The 26,298-nt window shown below is 36.6% G+C and overlaps 1 protein-coding gene and 1 pseudogene across 5 annotated transcripts in view; both read right to left on the bottom strand.

Annotated features, from left to right (window-relative positions):
- Positions 1 to 1,602: 1,602 nt before the first annotated feature.
- On the bottom strand, positions 1,603 to 16,029 carry LOC105859751 (YTH domain-containing family protein 3 pseudogene; annotated as a pseudogene).
- A 120-nt stretch (positions 16,030 to 16,149) lies between these two features.
- CNOT6L (CCR4-NOT transcription complex subunit 6 like) overlaps positions 16,150 to 26,298 on the bottom strand; it is a 109,069-nt gene continuing 98,920 nt past the window's right edge. For all 5 annotated transcript variants that reach the window (XM_012743815.2, XM_012743804.2, XM_012743844.3 and 2 more), the window contains one exon: positions 16,150 to 23,420. In XM_012743815.2, coding sequence (XP_012599269.1) covers positions 23,208 to 23,420 — 213 coding nt within the window. In that variant the 3' untranslated portion in view covers positions 16,150 to 23,207. The remainder of the gene's footprint in view (positions 23,421 to 26,298) is intronic.

The raw sequence follows: 26,298 nt of genomic DNA, 5'->3' as shown, positions 1-26,298 counted from the left end.
GAGAACTATCTGTTGGTTCACTAGCAGAACTTCTTCATGTGTTAAATGATGCCAGTTTTATGTCAAAGGCTTTGCATGTTTCAAAGAGAAAGTCAGTTAGGTTATGTCCAATGATAGCTCATTGTTTTCATCTGCGGCAAGGAATCAAGATTGGAAATTCATCCTGACAAAAGTGAAACAGCTCTCGTTATTACAAATGCTGTTGTAAATTCAGTTTAAAATTTCAGCACTGAAGATAAATCTACCTGGTCTTTGTAGTTTTATTATTGCAGTTTAATGTACAAAAGTTGTGATATTTTATTGCAAATAGTTTTAAAATAGAACTATTTCATAGTTCCATGAACATAACAAAACCAATGTTACATGGTGATAAATAAATTTTAAAATATATAAAATTAGAAAATTTTAACCTCTCCCTCTCAAAAGTGTCCCATTAAGTTGTATCCATGACAAATAGCTAAGTCATCCAATTAATCCTTCCTTTCTGAAGTGAGCCAACTCTAACACTGCTCCGCTCCCTACTCCGGACAGAATGAATCACTCAGAACTGTTTAAATCTGTCTGAGGTGATGGTGGTTGAAAGAACTAAACTTCCAGACTTTGCTTGTGCTCTTCCCGATTGGAAAAGCACAGCCCACTGCAGAACTACTCTGTCAGGTGCTGGCAGGGTGAAGGGTGAAAGGTGAGAAGGAGGTAAGGCTGGAAAACAAAGTCTTTCAAAATATGGCCCCAGCCAAAAGGTTGGAAGTTCATCCTCTAGTCAATGGAAAAATTTCTAAAAAAGCTTCCACAGGAGGAAGTGACATAATCCCATTTGTGCTTTTAGGAAAATGACAACTGCAAGGGCTGGATTGGCAACGGCAAAGACTAGCAGCAAGGAGACCAGTTGGTTTAGATGAGCAACTATCATCTGCATTTTTGAAAAAACTTCTTAAGAAAATTGTAGAAAGGGTAAAGCATTGAGGAAGAGATGTTTTTCAGGTAGAATTAAGAGGACTTGAGGCCAGGTGCGGTGGCTCATGGCTGTAATCTCAGCACTTTGGGAGGCTGAGGTGGGAGGATCGTTTGAGCTCAGGAGTTCTACACCAGCCTGGGCAACATAGTGAGACCCTGTCTCTTAAAAGGGGAGAAAACTCTCTAATTCCTTTAAAAAAAAAGTATTTGGTGACTGATAGGTGACGGGATTAATTGAAAAGCAAATGTAATGCACCTAGCTCAGGGCCTGGCACATAGCAGGCATCCAACAAATATTTATTTCCCTGACTCTTGAAAGTGCATATGCTTTACATTGAGTGTGCTTTTTCTGTTACTTCATTGCTGGAGTAACTATGGGTTTTTTTTTAAAAAAACTAAATAATGTCATCTGGGAAAAAAATTTAAACACAATGGACATAGAAACAATCACTTTGGAAGACTTTTAACATTTGGCAAAATTTGGCAATGTAGAATAAAGTTGAAGATACTCACACTCCAAGCAAATCCACTTGAGGCTATAACTCCTAGAGAAATTTTCATGCATACGACAGTTATATGCATAAGGATGCTCACTGCAGTGTGGTTCATAATTGCAGAAAACTGGAACAACCCAAAATGTCTACCAAGAAGAAAATGATTTAATGAGTTGCAGATAATTTATATAATGGCAAGCTGCATAGCATTTAGCAGCATGGATAAATCCCAAACCAGTTGCAGAGAGGAGTGTAGTATGATATGATTTAAGTTAAGGTTTAAAACCTGTTAAATAATATCTAATAAATAAGAGTCCTGTGTACAAGAAGAGTGCACAGGTCTTAATTATGTTTGACATTTAATTTCTTTGAAAAAACTTAAGCAAATGTGGAATGATGATAGGATTTAATAGAGGTACACACACTGGTGTTCATTACAAGATTATTCTCTCTTTTTTTTTTTTTTTTGAGTGAACAATTTTTATTGAAACCCTCAAAGATTAAAGAGGACCAAATGGTGAGTTTGGGTACCATAACAGAAAATCTCACCTAACTGTACCATCATTCACAGGAATGAACAAACCCAAACATGACAAAATTCAAATTCTCATGTAATTGCTACAAGTGAATGTAAATGAACTAATCATTTTATCATAACCTTCCTTTAATCATATGTAAAAGGGAATTTACATGGCATAACAAAAGATACACAAAACTTAATGAAAACACAATTCTCTTAAATTTCTCAAACTTATTTTTAAAAGATGCAGAATGCACTTGAAATGATTAAATGACTTAAGCTGATTCTTTTTTTACTGCAAACTGTTTTAACATCAGCTTAACCCCCATGCATGGTATTCAAAAAGAACACAGCTTTTGAATTAGAAAGATCACTTAAGTTAAAATGAGGAATTAAGTACTAAATTAGGAAAAGGCTGGGTTTCATTTGAAAGGAATCTTCAAGTACCAATATGTATTAGAGAAGTAATACTAATTTTGGTTACATTTTCCCCCTTACTGTTAAATATACAAACTATAATACCTTTCAAAATAAAATTCCTATATAAGATAACTTTAATAAGAAACATTCAAACCAGAACTTGGAAAAACATTAAGAAATTTGCTGGGCCAATAATGTCTTAATTTATGATTATTCAAACATATGATTATGTGTCTCCTCTTGTAGACCCCAGGTGACCTCAGGCTCTCTCCCTTTTGGTCCCCACAGTTAAGAAACATTCAGTTAGTTGGTTGTTCTATTAAGACAACCTGTAATAATTTCATTTAGAGGAAAAACATTTTGCAATACAATTACAGACGAAGAAGGAAGAGAAGGTGGGTGCTCTGGAGAAAACTTAATGAGAAAAACACAAAATTATCAACTGAAAAGAAAAAGGATTTTTTTTTCCAAAGGAATGCTGCACCCATTTCACTTAAGATTAGAAATCCAGGTTAAAGGCACTGGGATGTACTCCTTACCATGAACAGACTCTCAAATACATTTATTTAACATGTCTTTAGTCTATTGCAATTAGCCTGCATGCTGGGTGCTTCCTTGACAATCTTACATAAAAACCTAATGTAAATTAAATAAGTTTGAATCCATATATAATGTAACTAATTTTATAAAAATATCCAGAGTTGCTAATAAAGCACCAAGAAAAAGAGAACCTCAGGGTGAGGACTCAGATCCTTCCTACAAGGCCACCCTTCTATAGTTTTCTCTAATAGGACCTCCAGAATGACAACAGTCATCTTTGACATGTCCTACCTATATAATCTTAGAGATGTAGAACATTGCTGTGGTGACTATACCCAAATGCCAATTTTCATTATAAATAATTATGAGACATGTTATAAGATTTCATGGCTTACTCTTAAAAAGGTAAAATAGGTACAATTTTCCTTTAATAAAGTCTTTATTTTATAATATACCATTAAAATTTTGATGTTCCTTTCAGTAAACACTGATATAACTATACTGGGACTTAACCAAAGAACTGTGTAGTACCTATGGTTATCTACAAATACTGTATTTTTTTTCCACTTGAATACAGTATTTGTACATTTTAAGAAAACATTATACAAAAAAAATCATATAAATGAAAGTCTCAAAGAAATATCTGACACTAGGTTTCTGAGTTGAGGTGACCAAAGACCATAGTAAATGAAAACATTTCTAAACATGATGTAAACATAAATGGATTAATGCAAAACATCAAGGTCTTCAAATCTACTGTATTGCTATTTTCACCCTTAACGTATCTTTCTACACAGCTTTCTCCTCTTGGAACAGTAATATAAGGGGCAGTACATTATTTTCATAATCTTATGCCTTCAAATCAGTTAATACAGATGCTTGACACATTTAACTATACAAAATCAATTTGCTTCAAGATACAAAATTAATGTTGATATGTAATTAATGAAAAAATAAGATGTTAAAAAGATAACTATAAGAATACCCAGATATATGATGTATTCCCACTTATACAGATGAGATCGATAAAACATCAACACATTCACTTAGATACTGATTTAATCCATGGATCAAGGCCATATTTTCAAAGTATTTTAAGGGTGCCAGGACACTGCAAAAGCTGGAGAAAAGAGCTGAGGAACAGTATATGCTTGCTAAACAAGAACTGTTTATTCAGCTAGTGAATACCTAGAGTAATAAATTTTTACTTCATGATAGCAATCAGGCTCGCAAACACCCAGAAATAGGAATTAAAGGTTTTAAATGTAGTTATAAAGGTCATAAAAAGTCTGATTAGACTGAGGTACATTTACTCAAAACTTTGAGATTCATTAAGTGGTAGCAAACAAAATAATTCCTCACACAAATGCACACTTCTCAATATACTAGGGGAAGGAGGAGAGAAGAATGTGCATTAACTGGTGAAATCCACCAAGCTCCATATCAATATTCTGTTACACCAAACAGTTTGAAGACAAGGGAAATGTTCTAATATAATTTCAGATTATGTTTCATTTGGCTAAAATAGAGCTTAAGTTTGCTTTGCCATATTAAAAGTTTACTACAATAATTTTTCACATAAACATTTAGACTTGAACTCCAAGACTAAATATGGCATGATTATTTTGTTTTTAATCTGTCAAATAGCTAAAAATTGACAATTTAAAAACTACAACAAAGAAAAGTTGAAGCAGTGTGACTCTTACATCATTGAACCACTTCTAATGGTTAACTGTTAGTATTTAACAAATTCAAAGAGTTAATGAATCCTTGCATTCATTCAGTCTTCTGTGCCTTAGTTAGGATGCATAATTACAAAAGACAGCCAATACTGGTAAAAGCTTCAGGACAGAAAGTGCTTGATGAAGTTACAGTTGTCAAGTGTGTTAGGTGAGAGTATGCGGGCAGATGCGATGATGAAAATCATTACAAGAAGAGTCAATTTTGTGTTAAAGTGTTTAAAGATGTCACCTTAAGCAGAAAATAAGCTTTAATAACGTCTTTTTTGACTTATTAGGCATTGCCAGAGTCTACGTCATTAGTGTTGTAATTTTAACAGGACATCTCCATATGGTTATTGTTTGTTTCTATTTCTCTCCCTATGCATGGCTTCCTCCTCTTCTTGACGCTTTTCATAATGTGCAAAGTCATCAAAGATTGAGGTGGTATGCTTGAAAGTAGCAACTATTTTAAGCACTTGCTTAGCTTTTCCTAGGGGTACCTCTTGAGTGTCCCTTGAATTGGTAACTGGTTTGTTGTCATTATTTTCTAAGTGAATATGCCGTAATTGGTTATTGGAAACATCTTTGACAAAGATCCATTTAACTTCAAATTTGTCCTTCCACTTATCCTGAGACCAGACACCAGCATATGCATTATAGTCCACAACAGACTTCATTTCAGCCACTCCACAAAAATGTCCACTGCCATTCACACTGAAGAGTAAATAGAGTGGGCCTTTCCCATTCTGGGTACGGATCCAAACACTTATTACCATGCTCAGTACTACACCAGATAGAGTACTTAATGGAACAATATATGTCATCCTCAGAGTAGCTTTTAATTATAAACACACGTCCATTCTTCAGGTTTCAATTAAAGTCTTTGGGATTATAGTTGTTTATGGCCTTTAGCTTTTCCAGCACTGGATGCACTTCTACACTAGAAGGTGAAGCGCTGACAGGTACAACACCTAAACCAAAGTTTTCACTGCCGGCTCCATTGTTCTGGTTGAAGCCTGCTCTCCAGTTCCAAGGAGCTACCCAGCGATTCTGCAGCTGCTGCTGTTGAGGCTGCACTTGGTGAGGCTGGGCAGGTCCTTGTTGCTGCTGTGGCTGAGGCTGCTGTTGAGGCCGTTGGCTTTGCACCAACGGTGGTGGTTGAATTAATGGCTGAGGCTGCTGGATTATAGTTTGAGGAGGCAGAACTGGTTGGGTTGGTGGAGCCTTTACCACTGACCCCTTTTCATTCCAAGTTCCAATATTCATATTGTGTTTTATAGGAGGTGGTGGCACAACAGAACCTCCAATTCCCACATTGCCCTTGGGTTTAAGTTTCGGTTGAGGTTTGGCAGGCTTTCTGGCAATGGCAGCCCAGGAGGTTGGTTTAGGTGCTGTACTGCTAACTGGGATACATTACTGATTGCAATGCTAGTCATACCACTGCTGCTCAAGGCTGTACCTACAGTTTTTGTCACTGCAGCTGTCAGGTCACCACCAATTTTCAGTCCAGTCATGCCTTGCTCAATACTGCTAATGCCAGGCACCTTACTCCAAGTATCATTGCCAAATCCAGCCTATCCATCAGTGATAGCTCTACCAAGAGAACTAGGTGGATAGCCATAACTGCTACTATACACAGAACTTTGTGTTGATTGTCCCTGAGATCCACTTGTCCCCCATGTAGAGAAATCAGCATTACCAGGAAAAAAGTTAAATCCATGTTGACCAAGAAATGGAGGGGTATTTCCTAATGCCCAGGTTGACTAAACACACCATCCGGTATATAATGATGTTCTCCATTACTCATTTGTCCATAGGTTGTCAGATATGGCGTAGGCTGCTTCCCCAAGAGAATATGGAAATCCAATGGATGGAGCATAGTAACTAAGCATGTATGGATCGGACATTGGTGAATAGTTGTTACTCTGATTTGTCTGGCTACTTAAGTATGGCTCAAAATCATCATCATTTACAGCATCTTTTTGATGAATCGAACTGTTTTGTACTGAAACTTTATTTCCTTGCCCTTTAGGTCTAGCTGTTGGCTGCCGCCCTCAGACAGGTTATTGTTCTAGCCACCGACGCTGCCGCCACTGCCACTCACTGAGAAGCCAAAATGAGGGCCTCGTGCCTGGGAGTCAGCGGAAAGGGGCCGTCTTTTCCGCTTGCATGCTCTCCACTTCTTGCTCTCCACTTCTCAGGTCTACAAGATTATTCTTATTTATGTATTTGAAATATTTTGTAATTAAATAAGAAAAATGCAGAATAGTCAAATATCTATTGTTCTCTAAGCTCCAGAAAAACATTGTGCCCTGTACTTGCTTCAGGACAGAGATGGTCACATCTTTTACACTGAATGGTCTCCAGAGAAACAGCAACCACCTCAATGCACGTTCTGAGAAATGGGTGCTCATTTGGCACTAACCTTGAGCAATTCAGCAATAATTTTATAACCGTAACTTATTTTTACTCTTGTCTTCAATTCCTTCACCTCTAGAGATCCAATCTAAGCTAAGCTGTCAGCTGACAGCTAAGCTATCACCGAGCTAAGGTGACAGCTCGAATCTTATGGTGAATCTTAAAAATAACAAGGGCAGCATTGATGTATCACTGTGCCAGAGACTCTGGTATGCACTTTAATTAGGAGGATTAAATTGGACACTACATTCACATCCTGTTATTATCCCTAATCTATACATCAGGAAACTGGGGCTTAAAGAGGTTAAATAACTTGCCAATGACACACACAGCAGGGATTTTAACCCAGATACATCTGTCATTTTCTGACTCCAAAGCCTGTGCATGATCTTAACCAGACCCAAGGACTCTGGCTAGGGCATATCCATTACTCTTAGTGAGTATCCCTCTGACCGTTCTGAGCGGGATGGCAACATAACTTATCCTGCAAACCAAGACACTTTGAAAGTAAAAGGAGGTACCAATAATTACTACAGAACCACAGTCATAAATCAGGCTGTCCCAGGCAAACTGGAACACATGGTCACCATAGTTCCTACTCTCTAGCAAACACATTCCAGCAGGCTTTTCAGATGTATCATACAAGCACAGTGGTTTTCTAGTAATAAACAGATTCATTTAGATTCCCAATCTAAAGTTCTGTTCCATTAGTACCAGAAGTCCTCCTAACCAGCTGGCAGAGATAGATGGCTGAGTGCTGCCTTCCATGGGGTCTGTGCACACAGCTGTTGCTGGCACAGGGACACAGCAGCCGTTCCAAAGTCCTTCCAGGGTTTATCCCTTCTTGCCCTATTCACATTCTGAAACACAGTTTCTGTTTCCTCCCTTGCTGAAAGCATTTAGAAAAACCCTGTCTGCAAGGAAGCAGTCACTCCTGGAAGCCTTTGATTACAAGAACGGGACGATGCTGCCCTCTGGTGTTGCCGAGGAGGAGCAGCTGCGCCCACGTGGTCGGCAAGTGAAAAGTAAGAGCAGAGCACAAGCCCTTACTTACCAGGCACCTGTACCACCACGTCTGGCTGTTTAACCCTTACAATAACTTTGCATGTCCACTCTTATATTCCTCATATTTATAAATAAGAAAACTTCTCAGAGATTAATTTATTCAAGGTCACACAGCAAAGAAACAGATTGAAATTAGAACCCAAATCTATCTAGCACTAAAGTTCATGGTCTTCCCCTGTATCATTCTGTAGGCCATCTAGAAACTGGGTCTTCAAATATTCAAAATATATTTAATACCCACTTCTTATCAGAAATTGAACCTGATAGGTTGTCTTATTTCATAAGGAAACCTTAGAGCACAATGTAGTATATGTGTATGAGAGAGAAAGAGAACAGTCTTTTGGTGCCTGTGCTTATGTGATTTCTTTCACTTTTAATGTCCTCCTAAGTCTTTGGTAATATTTCCTTCATTCTTCATAAAATTTCAATGCTTTCTTCACCAATCTTTGTCTCTCTCTCTCTCGCTTTTGATTCTACTACTACTTCCTCTGTACCAGTTTTCTTAGTCACCTTGTGTTATAGGCTTCTGTTTACCACCCTTGTCTTGTATTATAAACTACCTGAGACCTGAGAATGTGTCTTAAACTTTAATTTCAAACCTCTATTCCATAATACCTCTCATAGTGCTTCTTCATCAAGAACAGACCTTCAAGGCATTTGCAGAATTTGGACTGCAATAAATGTAAGCCACTGTCCTTAATAAGACAGTGGCTTTAATAATAAGAGTTAATTTAATTAATACGAATTAATTTTAATTCCAAGAGGTTAAAGTCTTCTTCCAACTTGATAACATCTCACTGCATCCTCTTAAGCATAAAGCCATGTTAAATGTCCAAGGGCCTAGCATAATCAGAGCTCTCCCAACTCCCTGCACATACTGGTGCAAGCAAAAGACAGCAGACCCTGGAGCTGGGAAAGGGCTGGTGGCATCGGCTCTCCCCGTATTTTGAGTAGAGGCTGCAGAGGCCGTGTCCTGCCATGCTTGTTTCTGTCTCCATCATTTTGTCACCCCTCCTCCATATTTGGTAGTTATTCTGTTCTACCCTAGCATTGTCTACGCTCTCATTCAATTGCTCCCTTAAATAGCACCTTTATGCTTTTTCCTTTCCCTAAATGGCATTCACTGATCCCAACTCCAGTGTGTCCTCTGCTTTCAGGGAAATGTATCTAACCTTCCGACCTGTAATTCTGCTGCAGACCAGCTGTCTTCCCACAGGCCATGTGTTAACCCTGTTTAAGCAACTCTTTAAATTCCTGGCATGCTCAGTCAGCAGCATCTTTGGCAGCAGCACCATCTGCTAGGAGTTTAACCCCTGGTTCCCTGGACTTTAGTGGAGGAGGTAGATTAGAAAACCCAAGCTTCCACACATAGCTATTAAGTCATTAAATATGAAATGTCCGATTTTGAATCAAAAGTTCAGTTTATTATATCTCAAACAAGAAGTACAATTAAGGTCTGTGCCTAAACTTCTGACAGTTTTGCCATCTTAATGGTAGCTTGTTTATGCCAGCAGCAAAGAAGCCTAGAGAGTGAGTGGCGGTGAAATCGCAAAAGGTGAAAGTTTTCCACAGCGTGCTGAGAATCGGATATGTTTTCTTGCAACAAGTGGTCCAAAGCCCGGAAGAGTGGCAGTTAGTGCGAGGTCTGGTGGATACAGTGGAGGACAGAGTTTCCAAGTCCAGCCTTTGTAGCTTGAGTAGTGTTGTTTGTACGACATGTGGTCAGCGCTGTTACGCAAGAAGGTTGGCCTGTCTCTACTGACCAGTCTCGCTGCTTAATCGGCATCCTCATCATTTTGTCCAATTAGGTCCCATAGACATCTGCTGTAATGGATTGACCAGGCTTCAAGAAGCTATAGTGGATAATACCAGTGCTGGGCCACCTGACACCATTACTTTTTTTTGGTGAATATTCAGTTTTGCACTGTTTTGGCACTTCATCTTTACCCAACCACTGTGCCAAATGCTTGCAATTGTCAAAAAGAATCCATTTTGCATCACACGTAACACTATGGTGTAGGAATGGTTTGCCTTTATCTCCTGACAACAAAGAAAGGCAAGCTTTGAGATGATTTCTCTTCTGATGCTCGTTTAATTCGCACGGAACCCATCATTCCAGCTTCTTTACCTTGACCCTTTGTTTCAAATGGCCCAATATTGCTGGAATAGTAACATCAAACCTTGCAGCTAATTCACAAGCAGGTTGAGATGTATTTGCTTCCACTACAGCTCTCAGCTCATCATTATCCACCTTGGTCTCAGGTCACCAACACAGCTCATTTTCAAGACTAAAATCACCAGAACGGAACTTCGCAAACCATCGATGTACTATGTGTTCATTAGCCATGTCCTTCCCAAACACTTTGTTGATTATTTCAAATTGTCTGGGCTGCATTGGTTCCACAAGAGAACTCAGATTCAAAAATAACATGAAGTTTTGACTTATCTATGGTTTCACAAAAATCACTCTAAAAATTTTTTTGAAAGATAATCACAAGCTAAACTGTGTTTGAAGGAATGAGAATGTACCCTCACAATAAAAATAAACAAGACATGTAAAAGTGAAATGTCAGAGATATCTACTGTCAAACTTAGTACTTAAGGAAATCAGACATTTCATACTTAATAACCTAATAGCTACAAGTCACATAATACCTGCATGCTCCTCTGTAATTCCACTCATTCTAAGTGTTAGCAAAGTAAGTTTTGATATTGAAAAGGAAGAATTCTAGTATATTTGTTTCAGTGATATAAAATAGCAAAATATTAGAAGCAATTTAAATATTCAATAAATACAAAATTTAGCCATATGATAGCATCAGTGTTTTGAGTGGCTTCATAATCTGTGATTTTGAAATATATTTGCTAACCTGAAGAAATATTTAAGTGGAAAAAAGCAGGATATAAGAATGAGTTAAAAAGTAGTAACCATTTTGATGTATTTATCCATTTTTTTCTACACATATATTTTTTAAAATATAGGAAAAGAATTGCTATTAGTTTAAAAAGCACTTTTATATATCCATAGTAGTAACAAATCAGAGCCAATATAACTCTGCTATAGGCATAGTATGTTAATAACATAAACCCACAGCCAACAGGTGGGATAAACCATTTCATTGCTTCCACTAATTCCTGGAACTCTTTCTTCTATAAGCAGTTCTTTACCACCACCACCATAAAAAAAAAAAAATAACAACAAATAACCTTTCATTTCTTTCCTTTCCACCTTCTTTTTTCCCTAAAGTCATGCCAGACCCTCTCCTTGGCACCTCTGAGTCACAAATAATGGGAGTAGAAGAGAAGAATAGAACAAATACTTCTTCCATTTTATCTGTTCACTGACTCTCCCCTTCATTCCACAGTCCACTGCACTAAAGAAAAATTGGTGGCCCGTGAGTACAAGACTCCAGCAGAAGGTGATAGTCTCACTACTGTAGTCTGAGACAGGCAAGTCATAACTTTAACTGCCTAATTCTAGAAAATGGGCACAAAGATACTATGTTTGTTTCCAGAAACCATAATGTAATGCACTCTCAGGCCTTTGGCATATATACTAAAAAGACTTCTCATTTCTCTCTCTGGCATTTGTTTTCAAGACATGGCAATAGTTGCTGAGAACCCACATGACCTAACACTTGTCCCTCCAGACAGCTGAGTATTTTTACTGATGGACCATGGCATCTACTTGGAGAAGCTTCTGTAACATGTATTTGATAGCAGGTGTTCAAAACACAGTTTAGTCATGACAAAGAGCCATTTCCAGTTGTTTCAGTTGTATTTAGAATGTAATCAGATCAAGGATTAACCCTAGATAACATTAGAGAGAGTGCAAGGGTTATTATAGATCCATAATTAAGCATATCCATTGTGGCTTAGAATTTGGGGAGGGAGTATACTGAGAAGTACAGATTCAATTGATTCCTTGATAGGTTTTCTATTTTTATAGGTTCCCACACTTGAATACATATTATTACCCTTATTCTATTATAATAAACACACACAACTCCACTGCTCCACTATAGATTAAGTTCCCAAATATCCACAAGATGGAAGAAGTTGAATTTGAGAAACTTAAGAGCCTAACATGTAAACAGAGTTGACAGACTGTTTAGTACTGCAATTACAGAAGTTCCATATAAACAAAAATAAAACTATATAACAGCACAATAAAGAGACTATCAGTGAACTTTTGTACAACTTGTAATAACGGATCTGTAATGAATAAAAGGAGAAAGATACATGTTATCAAGTCCTCAAGGTCACTCATCTGTAATATATTTGACCTCTTTTCTTTCCATGGCTCCTCAAACCTTAGTCTTTTTTTGTCCCCCTTAAATAATATTGACTGGAATTTTTTACTCACCCTACCTAAGAAATACAATAGGAGGAACAGGACTAATGATGGAAGATTCATTTAGTTTTAAATATAGTGAGGTGTGCCTAAGAATTTCCAGAGGCAGTTAGAAAACTAAAAACAAAGAGGTTAGGGGGTAGAAATAGACATTAGAGAGTCATCTAAATAGGAATGCTGGATGGAATTGTGAAAAGGAAAGAAAGCAATTAGGGCTGATGCTTGGAATAATTTAAGGGCAGTGGAGAATGAAAGAAAAGGAAAAAGAAATGATTTTTCCCAAGCCATCTTCAATTTTCTGAAGGTTGAAAGAAGCCAAGAAAATGGAGACTTTGCAAAAGAAATACATGCTTATCATGGTCGAAAACTGCAGAAAGGCAGAGAAAAGTGAGGACCAAGATCATTGATTTGATGTCTAGGAATTGACAAGACCACCTCTGGTTTCTGGATTCACTACTCCACTAAAATGCTTCTCTCCAGCTTCAGAGGGTTTAAAGAGTGAGTGTGCATGACAAGGGAAACAAAGATACCCATGTCAAATTCTGACTAAAAAAAGAAAGAAAAAAAAAAAAAAAAGGGAAACAAAGAGCAGGAGGAGACAGTAGACTCCACCCTTTCCTTCACTTTCAAGCTTATTTCTCGTATTCTTTCAAGATGAGAGGGTAATGGAATCAAATGAACTTTCTATAGCAGGCATCCTCAAACTACAGCCCATGGGCCACATGCAAGCAGCCTAGCACATTTATCCAGCCTTCCGGGTGTTTTTGCTGCCACTGCCAGTCCTGCTTAGCAGCCAACTCGTCCCAGGCCCACAGTGCGCACTCTCCAACGGTCTGAGGGACAGTGAACTGGCCCCTCCGTTTAAAAACTTTGAGGACCCCTGTTCTATAGAATGAAAGAGGCTTAATTAAGAGTCAAGCTATTGCCACTTGGCAAACATACTCTTGCCTTCAAGGGTCCTTTTACTGAATTATTAAGAAACCGGTGAGGTGAGTAGATTCATGTAAAGGACAGTTGCATCCTACTCTGTAACTGCACTAGGTCGTGACTATATCATAGCTAAAATGTTTAGAAGTACAATATCTGCTGAAAAACTGTTAAAAAAAAAAAGTTTAGAAGTGTGAGAATGGACATTAGTAGCAAAAACAGCAACATGTGCTAATCATTTGTTTGCTTGCTCTCACATGCATTCCTCACTGCCCCCTATTCTGAATGTGTTAAGGAAGTAACATTTTCCACGTTGCTTTACCAGTCACTCTGGTTTCAGCCCATGGGAGACATGGTGGAAAACTGGAGGGAATGAGGGGAGGGAAAGCCAGGCAATTTCTCCATCTCTTATGGCTCCAGGTAGCGTTTCCAGCAGAGCCCAAGTCTTCTCTGTGATCCCAGCCCCTAAAAGATAGCCCTTCCCTCTGTGATACCAGCTCCTATGGGCAGCCTGGAGTAACCCCATCACTTCCCATGTCTAGTGTCTTAAAGGTCGTAGTGGCTTCTGGATGTTGCTGATAACTGGTTTGCCTCACCATCTGTTGACTTCACCTTTCCCTCACCCATTTAACTGATTTCCCTGTATGCTATTTATCTTGATTGAAATAGACTACCTTTTGTTTTCCAACTGAACCCTGTCTAATGTAATTCCTTATTATAGATATTTCTAAACCTAATCCACATGAAGAGATCACAATTCTCATAAATTGATCTACATTGACCCTTTAAATAAAGCCTACATGGTTTTTTGCTGATATATTTCCCAGTTTAAAGTATTCAGTATGTACTTATGAGACACATACACACTAGGAACTTATATACCCAGCATTATAGTTTTCTGTGGTAAGATTTTCCAGGGGCACTAGTATGATTATTTGCCATGTGAAACCTGTTCCTCCTTGCCACAGGATGGACACCTCAGGAATCTGTCCCTGGGAGATTTATGCCCCAGTAACCCCAAGAGGTGATTAGCTCAATAATGCATGCTTGACTTGGCTTTCCCTCCTTCCCTATTTCATTCTTTCTAGTCCTCCATTCTTTCTTGGGATCACTTACCCAAATAAATTACCTCCATGCAAGCCCTTTTCCTGGTCTCTGCTTTTGAGAAAAGCATTTCATGAGATTTAGTTTAATTCCACTTTACCAATAACTGTACATTTTGCCCAAGGTCACACAGTGGAATGCAAGGACACTTGGTCAATGTGTTCAATGACCTATCTGAGGAATGTCTTAACAAGGTAGTTATCTTGAAACCTGGACTTCAAGATCCACTCTACAGGCGTGTGACTATGTCTGGAGGACTTCGTAAAGGCTGGCCAACATACAGGGCTTCTGTGGAGAAAAGGTCCTCATGGTCAATGAGAGGCTCACATTGGATCCTTGGTTAAAAAAAAAAAAATAGTAGGCATTGAAACTTCAGCATAGAGATTTCTATGTTAGCAATCTGTTCCAAAATAATCTGCCATTATCTTTCCCAAGCACTTGTTAAGCTGGACAGCTCAATTTCTTTGTTTTTCTCTCCAAAAATCAACTGTTCTCAATCACACCATATCTTAACATTATTTTTTCAGCTGAATATCCCTAAACATAGTTTATAAAATTCCTAATTATTTCACTGGGTGCCCTCTCTCTCCTTCCCTCCCCCTTTCCAAGAGTCTAAAACAGGGGTCCTCAAACTACAGCCTGCGGGCCACATGCGGCCCGCTGAGGTCATTTATCCCGCCCACCCGGGTGTTTCTGCTGCTGCTGCCTGTCCTGCTTAGCAGCTGATTCGTCTCGGGCCCACGTGCACACGTGTGGAATGTGCGTGGCACTCTCCAATGGCCCTCCAACAGTCTGAGGGACAGTGAACTGGCCCCCTGTTTAAAAAGTTTGAGGACCCCTGGTCTAAGATTTAAGGTATCTTTACTCTAAAACACTTCAATATCTTCTCCAGTGTCATAATGAGTATTTGGAATGTGAATTTTTGGAGGACAGGGATTATTAAGATGTTTTTCAGCACCTTGTTCATAGAAGATACCTTCTTGTTTACTGAATGAATTTACTGTAGGTCATGGCAGGTCCAGCTGCCATGACCATGATTTGGTCATTATTAGTAACTCAGTAGATCTGTCTGATGGTTGTCTATTGCACAGGATGGACTAAATAATGCCCTAATAACAAACCTTTATTATATCTAGATACTGATATTTAGCAGGTGTTTCTTACACTTCATATCCAAAGGTCAGCAGGGTAATTCTGTTCATCAAAGTCTCTCAGGGTCTAGGATGAGAGATTCTATCTCAAAATATGCTTCCATAATCACCAAAGCAAGAAAGAAAAGGGAATATGGCAAATTATATTAATAATAATAAAATATATTATTAATATTTAATATTATAAACATAATATTAATATTAATAAGATATATTATGCAATGGCTCTTAAACTTTCATTCAGAAATGACCTTGTCCCTTTGCTTGGATTTCTTCAGGCAAAGCAAGTCATATAACTAACTTCAGAATCTAAACAAAGTAGTAATATAGTTTTTACTATTAAAAAAAGTAGGATGAATTTGTAATTACATATTTTGCCTGAATTATATTACCTCCCTACTTCACTTTACAAGAGAAGTACCAGCCTAAAAGCAGAAACTTTCGCTGCACAAATAAAGAGTCAAGAACCAAGACAGAGGTATGCAGTTGCAAAATGGCCATTTATTGCCTACAGGGGAAGGGGAAGGGGAAGGGAGGGAGAGACGGGGAAGTACACAGGTGCAAGGAAACAAGCATATATTTAGCCCTATACATCATGTGTGAGCAGTAACCAATCTCCAAAATGGAAAAAAGTATTTTGTCATCTGACATAGTATAGTTAAGGTTCTTAAGCACCTCCCTTCTGAGCTGCCACAAGATTTAAAGGCAGGACTGCTTTGTTTAATCAATGTTCACATTAATGAAAAAATACTATCTCCCAACTGTGTCCTTTTGCACGCACACTTTGTACAGTGTCTACTGAGAAAAACATCATAGCTGAGCAGTTTGGTCAAAATTCAGACCTTATCAACTGTTTAACTGTAATAAATAGAAAAATAAAGCAGCTGGTGATTTTGTCAGAGAGAATGTGGTCAATAAAAGTGGAACCACTTTTCTCCTGGGATGACAGAGAATGAAATGGTTAGAACACCACAGAACCAGTCTATTAAACACTAAACACTAGCAAGCTACAATTATATGGCACTTCATTAAATTTTCTAATTAAAAAATAAAAAAGAAAGAAAATCTTAGATTTAAAACTGATTATTGGAACACAGTAACAAGTTGATTTAGTGCTTGGCTTTTTCTTAGAACCAAAACAATGTAAATATACAACCTAAAACGGTAGAATTTGTTTTGGAATAGCATTAATGGAAACTACCAAGTATTCAGGGAAAGAAAATATTAAAACACCTTGCTTGGTTTTAAATTCATGTGCTTCACTTACCAACCATAAGAATTAGTTACAAAAACACTTTATAGGCCACAAAATGACTCAAATGTGTATACAAAACAATAAATTATTTAACTTAATGCAGGTAATGAAAATAAATGAACCCTTCCCTACTCAAATGGTAAATTGAGTGGAAGAGTAGATTGTCCCATGGACAATTAGTTGGCACTTGTTATATGGTTGAAAGAAATCACAATAGAAGATATAAATTAATCTATGGTGAATTTGACCAACACAGGCTGGCCCTTTTAGAGAGAAAAAGTACATAACACATTCTTTCTCTTTAAAAAATCCATACTACCCTACTCCAAAGATGATAAAGCAAACATTCTCCTCAAACTATTCCTATTTAACTCTGTATCTCAGCTTCTCATAGATGAAAGAGTTGTTTGCATTTGGACAACTGTACTAATGCCCATAGTGCACTTCTCAGTGCTGCTGGTGTGTAAGAAATGTGCCACTCAACGCTGAACAATTCCAAATCCAGTGTGCAGTAACACGGCCATCCAAATCCCTCCCCCACAAAAGTTGGCACAGCACTGCTCAGGAATTTCACAGGTAAGGGAATATATTTTTAGCAAGTTAAGCACAGAGAAAGGAGAGTATAGTTTCTGAATAAATACAAACCCAGATACTGCATCACTTACTGCATCAAGATTGAAACAAGTAGCAGGATACTAAGTCTGTTCAGTAAGAAGCAAAGCCATTGTTTGACACATCAATGCTGAGCCAATTTTGTGAGTTCAGATAACTACAGGCAATTAAACAAATGTAGTAAATATAACAATTGATAGCTTGAAAGAAAATACAACCGTAATTTGAAATTAACACAAAACTGAACTGAGCAAGAAAGGACCACTTCTGAGAGGGCTACCATGATTATTACGCTTTAGAGTTAAAAGTGGCAAACACGGAAATTATCTAGATTGAGGGAGATTGTTATAATAAAAATAACTAGTAATAGGCACCAAAGTATGCCTTCTGAAACATTCTGAAAGCTACCATGCCAAAAGAGTCATATCACTTGGCATTTGTCTATCCTTTTCATAATGTGATTTCTGATGACACTTCTAATTTCAGTTCAATGCTACTCAGTTTATATGATGTGCCATCCAAATTAACATTTAATAGGCAGAAATGTCCTTATTTCATATGGTTTGAAAGTGAAAGCAATTTTACTTAGCTTATTCCATCATTTCAACATCATGTTTGTTGAATGAAAACTTCAACACATTTGTTTTCCTTTGGCTCGAAGAATAACGCAAGTCTAACCAAACTTAACGCTAAAAGATATTACTAACTAGGTTAATAAAGCTTGGTATTTTCCTGGTATCTCCCTATTTTTTCTTGTAGGGCTTGTGATTTAATAGAGAAATTTACATAAAGAAGGTATTTGTGTAAAATAGGAAATACGTATGCTCTCCTCTACCCAGAAAAGAGCTGTTTTTTAAATATTCTTTCTGTGGATCTTATTCAGAACAGCATATAGATTTAACAGTAGTATAAATGTAAAGGCTCTCCTTTCTTTTTACCCTTATGCTTTTAGGTGACATTTATAAAATAAATATATGCATATCATTCTATAAAATGAAAGATGCTCTTGGCATCCTATTCAACAGGTTACAACTTTGGTAAATAAGACGAGTGAAAAATGCACTAACTTACTTGCTTGAATCTAAAATTGGTGATTATGATGCTATTTGTTGTAAAATTAAAATCACCCAAAGCAACCATAAACAAAAATTCTCATCTGTCTATAAATTCAAAACTTTAGTTAAAATTCCTGGCTTAGAAAAATAATCCTCACTTTTCCCTAGCTAATTTGTCCACCTATAATTCACAGAGCTCTACAGACATAATTCAAAAGGAAAGGAGTAAAATGAATATTCTCCACATGAGAAAGGTAATTTTTTTTAAAAAGGGGAAGGCAGGTGGAAAAAAGAGAAAGAATACCTTACAAATGTGAGAATTCATATTTCTGTCAAAATACATGAGTGCTATTTTGAAAATGTGCCATAAAATCTTTGCTTACTATAAAAGCATTATTGTAGCAAAACTGATTGTGTTTTTCTAACCGAAGCTACTGATCAGTCAGCATATTTTGCAAAGTTATTACAATATCTCAGAAACTCAGAATAAAAAAGCTTACAATCAAGTAAGTATTGGGACACAGTTAATTTTTATCACCAGAAAATTGAGCCTTGTATTAGAATGACAAACCATGTGCCTCTGATTCCTTCAGAGAATATATTTAATCTGTTTTTCCTTGTGCTTTCACTACTCTGTCATTTGAGAAAGTACAGATGCATTGGTGATTTTTAGAAACCCTTGGAAATACAAATACAAACTTCAATTTTTATCTATTCAACAATATTTACTTGGAGATAGAATTTTAAAATGGAACACAATATACATTTGCCCATGTTCCAGTTTTAATGTGCCACACCCTCAATTCTAATAATATAATCTACCATAGAATCAAGTGATATGAGCCTTAGATATTTTTCAACTTTCTCCCTTGCTTTTCTGTGATTTCATATATAACTTTAAGAACCAAAAAAAAAGAGGGCAAATAAGAAATGGAGCTTTATATTTTTGCAAACTACAACACTAAAACACAGTGGCTTCTTTAATACATTCACAAAGGATGCTTATTTAGTAAAATTAAATATCTGCCTATGAATATCAGAAAACTAATTTGAAAAGAAAGCTTAGAACAGGCAAATGGGAAGGGGCAGTGGGGGGTGGGGGAGCTGGTCTCAGAACCCATTGTGCCATACCTGACTCTAACATGTGATATTCAAACGAATGTTCACACGCCTTACATCAAACAAATGAAACAAAAATATTCAGCTATGTTATACAAAAATTTTTTTTTACATAAAACATCATAAATCTTGAACAGATTTACTATATCTGAATTCTAAAAAGTTGCCTATAGAATGGTGCTGGGATTCTGTTCTCTGCTTGCTTTTAGGCAGTGCTGTTGCTTAAAAGTTGACACCAGGCACAATATTTTAAAACAAAGTCAACGAGCAAGGAGCAGTAAGTGGATTTGAGCTTTCCCAGATGTCAGTCCTGAGGATGCTGCAATATTCCCCATTAAAATGTGTAAAGCTATGAGGCGGATTCTGATGCCTGAGAGAGTGGGTGACTTCACATGCACTTGTATGACTGTAATAATGGCAAACAGTGCTGTTTTCTCTTCCTCAAACAACACTGTTTTAATAAATTTAAAGAACACTCCAGTTCTTAGACAAACATCAGAAATAATATTTAACAGTTAAAAAAAACAGGTATCACATTCTAAAAATGCCCAGATTACCTTTATCTTCAGATAAAATATGCAGCAGCCCAATGCCATAAAGCTTATTAACGTATTTTGAGAACTAGAAAGTATATGAACATACAAATTTTACCTTTATTGAATATATACCATATGTCATTCACCTCTTCCTTTCGGCCTCTGACTGCCAAAGTTCCAAATGGCATGCGTTTTAACAAGACAATGCTGAGGAAAGCAGCATTTCTGATCATCTGAATTGGCAGCTCAAAACAGATACCACTCCTTTTACAAAGGGAACAAAAGGTGAAGGGTGTGTGAAATTTGGGCTGTGGGCTAAAAGGGAAAAACCATGCACATGAAATCTGGGTTACCATGCCCCAAGTGTGTGCGCCACCCAAAACATAACACAATTACCTACTTCAACAGAGCTACTACCAACATTTACAAAAACCACATTAAAAATACACAGGATAATGAATGGTTTGAAAGAGTGCATTTGGAAGCAGAGAGAACCCAATTACACACCTTCCTGCAACAGAGTGCCTCGATCATACACAAAATAAACTTAAGCTGTTTACAATGTTTCCCAATTTTTTTTTATTTTTTCCCTCTACATTTAACTATTAAAAAAGTTTATTAATAAATGGGCTCCTCTGTGGTTCATATACAATCATAAGTGAACTTTAAATTCCATTTTATACAAACATCTCGAAAAATATTGGGAGTGAAGTATGGTAGGAAATATTGCTCACATTGCTAATTAACATGCGTATATGAAAGGAGGAAAATGTTTTGTTAGTGCATATACCTCCAGAGCAGAAAACCCACCCAAAACAAAAGATCTAAAATAAAACATACAGTAGCTAATTACAAAAAAGGTAATGTCCACAAAATTAAGTTTTTCATGCTATTCTACTTTCCAGTACTATGCTTCAGGTAATCAATTTGCATGGCTAGATGTTGGATGCTTGAGGTATATAAGAAGGATACCTGCATGTTGAGGAAAATCTGTCATCTTAAGGGTCATTTCTTTTTTGTTTATTCTGGTACTTTAACATTTTTAAAAGTATTTTATTTACATCAAACTGCACTGAACTACAATGACATTCCAATTATAACAGATGACAAACAACGCCTCTATAACTAGGCACTTTTAAAAGGGAGTTTAGGCTTTACAGAACACTTCTGCTAATGCAATCCCATATATGACAGTATATCTCCCACTACCCTCGTCCCACTAAAATTACCCTTTGGGGAAATATTATCTCATATAGCCTGATTAATTTACTATGGAAGAAATTAGCATAAAATGACCAAAGTAAATGCATCATTTAAGACTAATAAAACAGCCTATGATGTCAGGTTTAAGAGGAGACAAATTGTTTACATTTAAAACTAATTAAATAATTTAAATTTGACCTGTACTTTATATATTAGTGAGACACAAATATAGGCTATTTTCTTTTAAAATTTCATTCACATAATGGAAAATTTCTTGTTTATTAAAAATATCACATTTTGAGACTAGAAACAGTAAAGTGCATGAAAAGTTTAAAATATAAATTTCAGAAAACTCTTATAGCAGCAAAAAAGCAGAATAAAGAAAAACTTAAAAATACAGACACAACCTTTTCTTGTGCCATAATTAACATCAAGTAGCCAACCAGTTTTTCCCCCAGAAAATATTGCGTTCACTGCCTTTTGAGTCACAGATTTTCAACTGGCCCCTCTGACAAAAAAGGATTCCAACATATCTAAAGGCATCAACAGTCGGGAATAAACCAGTAGCTTCTTAATTCAACCCTGACAGACAATGAAAACAAAGATTAAAAGCATACAATGGCCATTTGGCAGCTAGAGTCAGGAAAAATAATGCAAGGTTTTTAACTACTGTCCCATATTTGTTCTCTCTCTTCCCCGAATCCTTTCCATTGCCACCTCAAAAAACAAAAACCAACAAGCCACATAACCTTCTTTGGGAAACATGAAATATTTGTATGGTTTTTCTCTTCTGAAACGTTCATCAGGGGTTTTCTGTTTAGGAATTTGGGTTTTGTTTTTTCTTTTTAACACTTGACTGTAACAACAAAAATAATATAGATCATATAATATCTGGTTTTCCAGCACAACTAGACAGAAAAGAAGGGTGAATAGAAATAATGAAAAATACTAGACACTAATTTTGCGGGCATCCTAAACATACCAAATTCTGTTTTCAAGATGTGTGGCAGTATAAATTAACTGTTGTTTCCCTATAAATAAACTGGAAAGACAGGCTTAGAATACTTCTGAGGTTACAACTAATAGGGGGACAAAAAAAAGTGATTCCTCAGAAAAACAAACAAACAAAAACCAACCAGCGTTTGGCCAAGAAATGGTCATGTGGTGTTAAATGCTTGATTTTGAAAGCATATTGTGCAACCATCTTTAGTTTCTCAAATTTTCTTATGGCTAGAGGCTATATCATAGCTTATTTACAGATCAAGCAAATTTGAGTGCTCTGTTAATGTGCAAATGACTTGGGAAGCCAAAAGTTAGTGTGTTATAAAGAAATATAAATTTAAGAAAGTGTTCCCTGCAAGGCATGCCATCATGTTTTAAAAAGTTGCCTTTTACAAAAATGGTTGGCTCATTTGAAACCAAAAGAAAGCATGTGATTTGGAAAAACAAATAACTCTGTTGTTGGGCCTCCAATTGGTAATTTATCAATTATGAATGTGGACTCATAGTATACAAAGAAAGTCCAATTTTAAAACATGTTACATTAAAATTTTGGAAAGAAAGTAATACTTTGGTTCCAGCCCCTAGTGCCAAATGATACCAATTTGCACAAAAATGTACAAAGTCTTATAGCAAACACATAAAGAAAGGAACCTGAAGAAGCAGCTTAAGGATGGCCATACTTCACTCCTACATACTTTGATTTACAACTGTACAGGTCCATAGCAACAGATCCCCGTCTTTACGGGGCAGTACTCCACTACCTCCGACTAGGCAAGTGAACACCATTGACAAGAGGCAGGAGTGGAGGGTGGAGTTCAAGTTGTGTTAACAGTGAGAAGTGGTCTGAAGGGATATGAGGGTGTGGACACCCAGTGATGTTGTTCTCAACCAGCCATTGAGGATCTAAAGGCCCCAGGACACCAAGCACGTTCATATGAGTCTTGGAATAGAAAATGTAGTCAATCACGCCCTGGAAAGAGATTGGGGATTGGAAAAAACAAAAATATATGCTTAGAAAAAAGAAAAAATCGAGATACATAAAGAACAATCCATAATTTGTAAAAGTCAAATAACTGAGTAACCTGACTTCTGGTACTGGTTGTCTTAACAGTGGGTCAAATAAGGCTCAAGTTCTTCAAAGGGTATTACATGACATAGAGGTAGCTCAATAAGGAGAAATAACACTGTAATGAATTATAAAACCTTGCATTTGTGCATAAGTGATAAACTGAAAACTAGATACACCAAATCATGGCTAGTCATCTTTAGAATTGGCCTGCTTGGTATAGTAAAATCTAATATATCAGTATAAATATAATGGAAATTGTATTAATTCTATCAGTTACACTAAGTAGAAAATAGTTTATATAAATACATATTTAATGAAAAGGTATGACCCAATTCTTTTATAATAATTGGCATTACTTTCATTTACACATCAAGATATCCAAACATACCTGAATGAAGCCATAGGGAAGCATATTTTCAGATTTGCTAATCCTACCTAGGTTCGGCTTTCTCAGAGTTGTTACACATATATGAAATACTACACAGTTACTTGTTCTAATTTGTTCTTTAGTTTAAAATACTCATTTTCACAATTCCTAGTATATGTGTAAATTTTGGATTTCCTTGCTGCATAATGATAACTAAACAAAAATCACTCCGCAGGGACCCATTTACATCAGTTCTCTCTCTCAGAGCCAAATGATTTATCTGATCACTACATCTCAAAACCAGTGGCCTTTATTGTCCCAGACTGTGTAAGAGAGCAAAATTAAATTTCTTCCTATCTAGTTCCTATCCAACTCAAGAGAACTTGGAATGAAATGGGCTTTTAAAAAATTATGAAAGAATTTTTATAAAATATTAGAAACAATCACTTCAGTTTGTTGATTTTCATTTGACCAAGACCAAAATAGTCCTCCTTTTAAAAGGTAACACCTTCAGGTGTTGGGTGGGTGGGAGGGGGAAGGAGGGCATGGGCAGTACATGTAACCTTAACATTTATACCCCCATTATATGCGGAAATAAATAAATAAATAAATAAATAAATAAATAAATAAATAAATAAATGGTAACACTTTATCCAACCTTAACTTTACCACAAATTAAGGAACCTACTTGAGTCCAGGGAACCGCACGTCCAAAGAGTCACGAAATGATATGATCACAAGCTATTAATTCTTCATTTTGGTTAATTCCTAGTTTTACAGTGTATATTTTAGGAAAAGAGGTAACAAGGGTCAGAGTGGTTTTACCTCCCCTTGAGACCACCTTTTGCTTCAACTATAAACAAAGTACAAATAAAATAAACTCAATCACTTATGTTGAATAAAAACCTATATCTTATCTATTACAGTGCCATCATGCACATCAGCTGCTGGAGTTCTTTGCAAATGTAGACTCCAAGAAAGATGTTGAGCACTCACTCAGAAAGTAAGATGCATTTAACTGGGGGCATCACTTGTAACTATTTTCCTGGTTTGAAACATTCAGAGTAAAAACTCTTATCAAAACCCTGGAAGGTTACATCTGTGAATTTGCCCAAATATTTGAACATAATGCATATATGGGGAGGGATCCCTAACTCTGATCATATTTACAAAGAAGATTAGAGACTAATCATTCTTAACCTTTTTTGATTTAGTTTCTTTTTAAAAAAGACAATAATGAGGGAAAATCATCTTACATTAGTAAAGACTATATTGTATATGTCTATAGAACTGTATTTAAGAAAAAAGTAAAAACAATGAAAACAGATTATGAGCTAGCATTAGGCTAAGTTTTGTTTTTTTTAAAGAATGTGAGAAAATTACAAATTTCATAATGTAACAGAAAGGTTTACTACTTGACATAATAGGAAATCTGTCCTTCCTCCTTTCATTAAATGACTCAGGCACACCCTTACACTGGGGGCTGGGGATGGGGTGAGGCGCAGCAGGTTTAAGCTGTTAATTAAACATACCTGGTCTGTAAATGTTCAGAAAAGAATAATTCTCCTAACTGCTTGTCCTAGTCCATTCCTAATCAGTTCTAGATTCAATGAACCTGAGCTCCGAGTATCATTTTTCTACATTTCTCTTATTCAATAACCAAGAAAGTAAACAAATGCTATATAAATAAAATTTAATACCTCACTGGTACAATGGCAGGATACTATATTTAGATCTGTATTTAATGTTGATCACATGACATTTTATATTCGATGTTAGCTATCCTTTTTTTCTGAATGCCTTCAATACTGGAATAGCATTAATTATGTAAAATATTTGTATAAAACTGAAAAGTCCATTTTTTATTACTTGGACTGAAAGCTCAATTGTCAGGTGTGCCCTTAGTTCATTCTCTGACCATCCTTCTTTCCCATCTATTTCACCCTCTCACCCCATCCATCTATCCAGCCAGCCTATTTATCTTCTTATATATACCTCTCACCTACCAATTTATAGCTCTGTCCTCCTCTCAAACATCAAACGCTTTCTGAGGCAGGCATTTCTTTTTCTTTTTAGTGGCTTAATACAAATTTATTAAAATTTTCCAGTACAGAAGTTTGACACTGGTCTCACTGAGTTAAAATCAAGGTGTCATCAGGGCTGCATTTCCTTCTGGAGATTCAAAGAGATTACATTTCCTTGCCCTTTTCTAGTTTCCAGGTACTGCCTGCGTTGCTTGTCTCGCAGTCTTCTTCCTCCTTTAAGGCCAGCTATGTTGCTCTTTCTGACCCTGCTTTGCTGTTACATTTCTTTTGACTCTTCTGCCTTCCTCAGTTTGAAGAGGCTCTTGGTGGCCAAATACAGAATAAATTTGAGCATAAAAAATAGTGACACTTTTATACATTATGACAT

The sequence above is a fragment of the Microcebus murinus genome, chromosome 26 (genome assembly GCF_040939455.1).
Source record: "Microcebus murinus isolate Inina chromosome 26, M.murinus_Inina_mat1.0, whole genome shotgun sequence".
NCBI lineage: Eukaryota > Metazoa > Chordata > Mammalia > Primates > Cheirogaleidae > Microcebus > Microcebus murinus.
This window is presented reverse-complemented; position numbering and strand designations above follow the sequence as displayed.